This window comes from Tupaia chinensis, unplaced genomic scaffold, assembly GCF_000334495.1.
Source record: "Tupaia chinensis unplaced genomic scaffold, TupChi_1.0 Scaffold000104_1, whole genome shotgun sequence".
NCBI classification, from domain to species: domain Eukaryota; kingdom Metazoa; phylum Chordata; class Mammalia; order Scandentia; family Tupaiidae; genus Tupaia; species Tupaia belangeri.
The window spans coordinates 28,942-37,980 of NW_006159568.1; the positions used below are offsets into that span (position 1 = coordinate 28,942).

The 9,039-nt window shown below is 43.3% G+C and overlaps 1 protein-coding gene across 1 annotated transcript in view; it reads left to right on the forward strand.

Annotated features, from left to right (window-relative positions):
- ANKS6 (ankyrin repeat and sterile alpha motif domain containing 6) overlaps positions 1 to 9,039 on the forward strand; it is a gene marked incomplete at its 5' end in the record, with an annotated part of 50,481 nt that overhangs the window by 28,602 nt on the left and 12,840 nt on the right. Inside the window, 2 exon segments of the mRNA XM_027770019.1 lie at positions 2,913 to 3,099; positions 7,846 to 7,913. Of these exon segments, the coding sequence (XP_027625820.1) occupies positions 2,913 to 3,099; positions 7,846 to 7,913 (255 nt within the window).

Consider the following 9,039-nt stretch of genomic DNA (forward strand, 5'->3'; position numbering starts at 1 on the left):
TTCTGGCAAGTGCATGCGCCCTATAGCAAAAACCTCTCCAAACAAAAAAGAAATTCATTGGTTGAGGTAAATGATAAGAAAAATTAGACTTGCTAACAATCCACATGGTAACAATATATAAGCATTGGAATTTTTTTCTGAAAGCTATTTGCTTTTTTATTTTTTACTTTATTTTTTCAGCTTTATAAATCTATAATTGGATAAACACTGCATACATTTGCAGCACAAATTTAATGTTTTGATATATATATGTATATATATGTATATATATGTATATATAGATATACACACACACACACATTTGATAGATTTAAAAACAAATGTGGCTGAATATTGTATATATATATGGGTTAGTATACTTTCATTAGTATTTCCTTGCCCTATCCACTGAGAGGACCTAGAAACAGTGATGTCCCATAGCTGTGAGCAACCTAGTGCCCAGATTTTGGTTTCTAAATATTCTCCAATAAAAGGGACAACGACCTGGGGGAAGTGGTTTATTTTAGTACTGGGTTAGTGAAAATTCAAGGTGAGCATGAAGTATTTTGTGGTATCAGAAAGTAGAGAAGTGCTTTTGAAAAGAAAGTGGGGGGTGGGGGGGCATGTCAGGAAGACACGGAAGCCAACCTGGAAGAGCTCCCAGAGGCCAAAGCTGGAATATTGAATCCCAAAATAAATAGCAGTAGCATTGGATTTTAGCCCCCAAAGTAAGTATCTGTGAGCCCATATGATGAGAATAAATGATTGAGTAGATAAGTGAGGGAGGAAGAGCGACCTTTCCTTACAGAAGCATTTCAAATAGTAAGTGTGAAAGAAATGAGAGAGACCTGGAAGAGCTCCCAGAGGCCAAAGCTGGAATATTGAATCCCAAAATAAATAGCAGTAGCATTGGATTTTAGCCCCCAAAGTAAGTATCTGTGAGCCCATATGATGAGAATAAATGATTGAGTAGATAAGTGAGGGAGGAAGAGCGACCTTTCCTTACAGAAGCATTTCAAATAGTAAGTGTGAAAGAAATGAGAGAGAAAATCACTACTAGAACACAGTAATAATGACTGGGCATGAGATCCTTTGATCAGTGCTAAAATTAGTGGGGAAAACCTTAAGGAAAAAGAAATTTCTAGATATTTGCTCCAAATAGCTCCCCCAAATATGTACATATCACAAAGGGAAAGATAGTAACTTCGCAATGGAGAAGTCTGGCAGATACCGCCCCTGCCAGATAAGTGATCAAGACTAAGGATACCAGTAATCAGAGACTGACATGGTGCACTGAGAAGGTCACATTGCTTCAGCAGTGGTTGGCCCCAAAACCTATAAGCAAATCTAACTATGGGAAAACATAAGGTAAACCCAAATTAAAGAACATTCTTCAAGATTACTAACCAGGTCCCAACTGTCAAGTTTATGAAAGTCAGACTGAGGAGCTGTCAAGATTATAAAAGACAGATCAGAGGAGACTAAGGAGACAGGACAGCTCTGTGTGCCTTAAAATCCTGGATCGGATCCTAGACCAGAACACGGACATTAGCAGAACAACTTTGAAACTGTGTGAAGTGTATCATTTAATAAATAGTATTGTACTACAGATCAACTTTCTAGTTTTGATTATTGTACAGAGGTTATGCAAGATGTTAATATTGGGAAGCTGGGTGAGAAATACACGGGAACTTTGTTCTGTCTTTGTAATTCTTCTCTATGTCTACATTATTTCAGTATAAAAAGTCTTTTCTAAAAAGCTAAACAGCATGGGCTAGCAGGTGATGTGGTAGTTAAGCTGGACTCCCATGTGGCTGATAATGGTTTGATTGCTGGACTTGGCGGCTTGAAAAATCTTACTGGGGAAGTGTGTGCACATGCCCAAAATTCCAAAAGGAGAATGGAGGAGAAGGGATTGTGATGTGGTCATCCCCCAGGGGTGATTTCTCACTTTTCCTCTCTCTGTCTCTGGCAAGTGCACATGCCCTATGGCCAAAACTTTAAAAAAAAAAAAAAAAAAAAAGAAAGAGGGAAGAATAGTAAGTGTTCTTGGGTGAAAAGTTTGGAGGAGGTACCTCCTTTAGATGAAGAAATGATGAAAAGCCACACTTTGATTCTGGAGCTCGCTGACAGAAGCCCAAAGAGGTAAGGGGCCTTGGTCAAGGACCTTGGTGCTTGTATCTGTAGAAGCGGGATGAGGGCCTGGGTTTTCCGACTTAGTGTGTGGCTTTTTCATCCCACCCCTCTCTCAGCTCCAGCGGTGGATTTTCCTATAATCATTCAGATACTGCTGTTTTCACTTTACACAGTTTAAAAGTAGACACCGTAGTCCTGATTAGACATCTCGGTCAGATACCACCACCCTGTCTTGGGTGTCCATTTTCTTTAATTTTTAAAAATGAATTCATTTTTTTTTTTTTTACTTTCATTCACTGAACATCATCTCAGCGTACAAAATATTATATCCAATTCAGAATACACTGTATAGTGGCTTAGTCATACATGTTATCATTAACAAATAATTTTCCTTTTAATTAATTAATATATATATGTGTGTGTGTATATATTTATATATGTGTGTGTATATATATATACATATATATATATGTGTGTGTATATATATATACATATACCTGCCATTTCTCACCCTCTGCCATTTCCCACTCTCCTCCCACACTATCTCTGGTATCTGCTGTTGCTTTCCATTCCTTTTTTTTCCCACACATTTTATTGATTCACAAAATATCTTAATTAATCTAACCACTTTCAACAGCACGTTCAGCTGATATATACATATCTGTGACAACATGTTTGACTTGAAGCATGAAACCCTGTGAGTAGAATGACTATACTATAAAGTAGCACCTAGCTCAGGCATTTTCATCATTTCTGCCCTTCACTGATAGCATATGCATTTGTCTGATTCTTCTCAGCAGAAATTGGAGACCAACAAAAGGCCTCCTTCCGGAACCTCCACTACCTCCAAAAGCACCTCTCCCACCCTCACGCCCTCCCCTTCACCCAAAGGACACACAGCTGAGTCTTCAGTGTCCTCCTCCTCATCACATCGGCAGTCTAAGAGCAGTGGGGGTTCCAGCAGCGGCACCATCACGGATGAGGGTGAGTCCTGTGGAATCCTGAAGCCTCACCTGTTCCCTCACCATGGTGACTGGGCAGTGCAGTTGCAAGGTGCCTTTCATTGCTATAGCCATCCTAGCTCAAATTTTGGTGTGTGTGTGTGTGTGTATGTTTTAATTTACAACAAATACATTCTTTCCCTTTCTTAATTCTACTTGCATTTCCGTTTTCACTGTGCTAACAGTGTATGATCAACTCTCTCAGATAGTTTTTGGATGTAGGTAAGTTGCATTTATATGCACAAGCATACACCAGTGGAAATGCTTCTTCATCACCAGGTTATTTACTTTCCCTGAACCTTGTACAAATCAGGATTCTTTCCCTTACGAGTGAGGGAATCTCTCCTCAGGCTGGTTTAAGGAAGAAAAGCAAAAACAGTAGTTCATTGGCTCACATGATGAAGGTGTCTACGGTGTGCTTCAGACTTACTTGGATCGAGCTGCTTTGGGAGTGTCTCTCTGTTATGTCAGTGGAAAGCAGCTTTCAGACTTCATAGTGCCACTCACTTTGCAACCCAGGAGAGAGAATGCTACTTTCTCAGTAGGTCCAGCAGAATGCCAGTGGTAAAAATCATCACATAATTAATGACTTAGGTCTTTGCCTATCTAGACCATCTCTGCATCCACAGGGGTAGAATTTGCTGATAGGCTAGGCCTGGGTAGGTATCCACCTTTGGAACTGGGATTGTGGTCTACCTTGCCAACATTGTGTGGATTAGAAGTGGGAGAGAAATGGTTCCTCAAAGGAAAATCGAAGTGCTGTTTCTGGGAGGATAGGGAAGGATTCTGGGCAAGCAGAAGCAATCGAAGTCCAAGCAATCGATGTCCACTGTAAGCAGAACTTGGAACCTGCCTATGTGAGTTACAAGCCCTTCCTGTGGGGACAATGAGGTATAGAAGAGGAGTGGACAGCAGGGTAGGAGTGAAGACTTTGCCTGGAGGCCCTAGGGAAGATAAAGGCTGATGAAGAACTCCATCCTTTCACACTGCCCCCGGTGGCTTCTGAGAACTGGGAGGGGTGAAGAAGGGAGGGAGCTTCAGTGAGAGATGAGGTCCAGACAGTTGCAAATCAGAGTACAAACCAGACGGAGGCGACGGAGGTCTCGTGGTGTATACAATCCTCCCAAGGCATTTGCAGGCAGCTCATTGCAACTGCCAGGAGCAAGGTGTCTGCAGGTCCCGCTGAGCAGGTGATAAGTTGGAACCAGCTGCGCGGGCTCTGTTCTGTACTGTGGTGATAAACACCTGCTGCCGTCGGCATCCTCTTTGTCCAGTCGCTGCTTTCTGTTTCCTGGTATCCAGTGCAATCATTTCTAACGGCTTCAGAGATTCACTAGCAGCTCCGTTCTCCCTCACCGTGTTTTCTACACGGAGCCTTAATTCCCCACTCAAATTCTCCCACTTCAGAAGTTTTCAGGAACCTAAACCTTCGCAGGAGGTTCTGGTAGGTATTTGGACTCTATCTTTTTCCAGAAAGAGTTGATACAGTGGGTGTCTGTATGCATTGCCCACTCGCCCCTCTCATTCATCAAGGCTTCTGATGCTGCTTGGGGAAGGGTAAGAGAAGAGGCCCAACAGTGGTTTCTTTGAAGATTAATGTCTACGGCTTAAAAAATCCTGGTTTTCGGGGATCGGCACGTGGTGTGGTGGTTAAGAGCGCTGGACTCCCACATGGCCGACCACAGTTCAAGCCCCAGACCTGGCAGCTTGATTTCTTGCTCTCTCTCTCTCTTTGTCCCTCTCTGGTCAAATTAAAATTAATTAATTAATTAAGTTAAATAAAATAATTATTATTAATTTTTTAAATCCTGGTTTTCCCTTTTGGATTTTGTCCTGTGGGTATAAGCTTGTCAGAGGGCAGGGGCCACAGCCATTCCCAACAGCTATTCTTTGTAATATTCTCCAGGGAAATGTGTGGCCCCATCAAGGACCACATGCTGGCTCTCATATGCCCTGCCCCTTCTCCGGCATCCCCTCCCTGGGCTTCTGCTGGACACAGCACAGGTCCGTGGTGGCCTCACCTCAGCAGCCCCACATTCCTTCCAGGAAGGCTCAGTGGGTAGCTGTGAGGCACCATGCCCTGTGCCTGCTGATAGGTTAGAAGAAAGACACACACAGTGTATTCATATTGGGTTGTAACACAAGATGGGGTCACACCTGCATTACCAGCAAAGCCGTGTGCCCTGGAAGGTCACATCAGAGTGTGGGCATTCGACAGGACCACAGGGCTGAGATGAGTGGGGCTGTGGGGTGCCAGAGCTGACTGTTCCACTTACAGGAAATGGCCAGTTGGTTGGCACACATAGCCATTATGAAGGGCTAAATTGCATGAACTTCAACAACAGGTTCTATAAAAACATAGGCATATTTAAAATAACTTCTTAGTGTGTCTGATCACCTGTGCTCTTGAGGTCTCTGCTATCACTCGTATCTAACGTGAGAACACTGTGGTCAGCACCCAGTGTCACGGACTCTGCACCCGTGATTCAGCCAACCACAGATCAAAACTACTACAAAGTCAAAGTACACAATGAAAAAAATGCAAATAAAAAGGCAGCATAATAGCTACGTAACATTTATGTTATATGCCTTTTATAAGGAATCTAGAGATAAGCTAAAGTATATGGGAGAATGTGCATAGGTCATACGCAAATACTATGGCATTTTTAAGAGATCTGTGGATTTTAGTCTCCTCTTGGGTCCTGGAACCAACCCCTATGGATACTGAGGGACAGTTGTGTGATGTGTTACTACTTTGCATGTCTTCCCACCTCCACTTTTAGGGACATTCTGTTGGTAGGTTGAAATTGGCCATGATGGGGGTATTTACACCATAGAAATCAGCAACCACCACCAACCAGAGCTTGATTTACTTATTGATTGCCTAGACATACTCTAGACAGTCATGGAGAAAAAGTAAAAAAGATTAAACTTAAAAGTGTGTTACATCTGTAGTCATTATGTGAATAGCACACACACAAAATAAGAAAATACCCCTATTTTAGTGTTTGAAAACCATTATTTGATTAAGCTAAGTCGCTCACATGAAGTTCCAACATACGGCTTTTGTATCACTTTATCTCACTTACTTATGTAAACAAAACTATCAACCATCAGCGAGCAGTTGTAACTCCACTCCTTGACTGTAGATGTAAGAACAAGGCAATAATCAGTAAAAGCATTCAGTAAGGAGCAATTGGCTGTATGGAATTTCCAGTAAAGGTTGTTATGCATTTTATAATTATTTGTAAACCGTGCGCCATGCATCCTTTCTATCAGTAAAATCTGCAGTGAACTCGTGAATCTGCATCTATGCATGCATTTCCCCTGAGCTCCAGCTGTGAAGCATGGTCCAGCACCCTGTGTGGAGTAAGACTACACGGAGGGGACGGCAGGCGCAGAGGTCTGACATCACGAAAGCATGGCGGACAGTATGTGCATTGAAGCTTGGTTCGTCTCATACATCTGAGCTTAGGATCATCTCGGGTGCATGCTAGCCTTAGTTCCACGAAGCTTTGATCTGAGTCCATTGTCATGTCTGTCTCCACACCCCCTTTTCATGCCCTCCACCAGTGAGAACAGGGTGTTTGGTACAAGCCTGGGTGCTAGACTACTGGGTTGGAGTCCCCACTCCGCCAGAAACCAGCTGTGTGACCTCACCCAGATATGGTGCCCAATCTTTCTGTGCCTCACTTTCTCATCTCTTAAGTGGGGACAGTAGCAGGGGCTGCCTCACGTGGTTACAGAGCGAGTGGGTTATCCACATACAGGGTGCCGAAGTGAGCACTGCACATGCTCCACCATCATTATCTTTCCAGCCACACCTTGCATTCCCAGCATGCAGTAGGCACATCGATGGCTGCTGCTGAGTGATTGGGTGACTTAAATGAATATGTGAATAAAAGAAGGCACTCAGGCCTCCTAACCTCTTTGACTGCCTAGATGTGGCCTAGTACTCTCCCCTAATGCAGATATCTGCATTGCTGTTTCTTCATTTACTGCTCAAATGTCACCTTCTAAGACAGGCCTCTTATGGCCACCTTCTGTAAGACAGCATCTGTAAAATGGGGGACACCCGTCATCTTATTCTCTCACCCTCACCTTGTTCTTCCTTACTGGCTTTGATGTCTCAGCCTGACTGTTGTCTGTCTTGATACATGCTGAGTCCCCAGTGCCTTGTCTGGTAAGTCTCTGTTGAATGTGTGAACCATGATGTCTTCAGGCCCTCCAGAGGCCGGCCTTATCTCCTTTCTTTGCCCTTGCTCCAGAGCCCCAACTCCTGCCCTGACTGTGCCCCTGGCTCTGCTGCTCCACTCAGATGCACCTTTCCATCAGGAAGGCACCGATTTTTCACACTTGAACCAAATCTTAGACGAGCTGAGGACTGCTGGTTTGGGCCTGACTGACGTTTGCTGAGCATTCTCACACGGAAGGCAGCGTTCTCATCCCAGCTGCTGCACTACAGCTTGACTGTTGCAGCCTTGAGAGAGTCAGCCCTGGCTGGGCTCGCCCACTTTGCAGCCCAGTCAGGAGTTCCAGGAGATGTGAGGGGCTGCCGGGAAGGGAAAGGCTATGGCTGGCAGATAGCTCAGAGCCCACTGCCCGCCTCCCGGGGACGGCAGCTTATACCTGCTTTCAGGGTCAGGATTTAATTTGAAATGACATTGCCACTACCGTTTTGATACATTTTACCAAATTCTAAAATGAGTTTTTTTTCCCCCTCTTGAAGATGAACTGACTGGAATACTTAAGAAATTATCCCTTGAGAAATATCAGCCCATTTTTGAGGAACAAGAGGTAAGGGTTTTTGTTTTGTTTTGCCTTTTAACTTTTGAATGTCAGTTTAAATTTTACTGTAAATAGTTTTGTCTAAATATATATGTTTTCATTCTGCAAGCATAGATGATCTTTTTCATTGAGACAGCTGAAGAAATAGAATTTGTGTTCAGCACATTTAGTTCAGGTCCTTGCAGTGGAATCTTGGAGACCTTCTGGCTTGTTTCATTAGCATTGAACTTAATGATCTTGGACCCTGATCTCTCTAAAAAAGTTTGTGTCTGTCCCAAAAACATTTTCGTTACATGGGGTTGACTAGCAGATGCATAACTTCAAAGCAGATGAAAAGCAAAGCCTAAAGAATCTGTGATCAGGATCCAGAAATAGGATGTGTGGTACTTTGAGGGAGTTCCTATTTGCTTAAAAGCATCCAAAACACATTTTTTTCAAAGCATTATTTTATTTAGCTTTATTTATTATTATTTTAATATTTCCAGAGAGAGACACGGGGTGGACAGTGAGAAAGCAAGCCTCCAGGTCCAGGACTTGAACCACAGTTAGCCATGTGGGAGTCCAGTTCCCACAACCATCATGCCACCTGCGGGCCCCAAAACATTTTTAAAAGTTACTGTTCTGGAGACCAGCAGATGGCACAGTGGTTACATCGCTGGACTCTCACATAGTCAACCGCAGTTTGAGTCCCAGACAGCTTGAAACTCACACTGGGCACATGTGCGTGCATGCATGCCCAAAATCCCAAGAATGGAGGAGAAGGGATTGTGGTGTGGCCATCCCCCCTGGGGGGTGATTTCTTGCTCTCTGTCTCTCTGGCAAGTGCATACAGCCCTCTAACAAAATTTCTCTAAAAGAAAAGAAATGTTAAAGTTACTGTCCTGCAGTGTGGCAGTTTCTCAAAATGTTAAACATGGAGTTACCCTACAATGTAGCAGTTTTACTCTGCAGTGTATTCCCAGGAGAAATGAAGGCGTACAGCTATGTAAAAAGTACAGCTATGTAAAAAGTCATGCACAAACGTTCATAGCAACTTCAGTCAGTTACAATAGCCAGAGAGTGGAAACAAGCTGATAAATAGACAAATAAAATGTGCTACCTCTATACAGTGAAATATTATTCAACAATGGAAAGA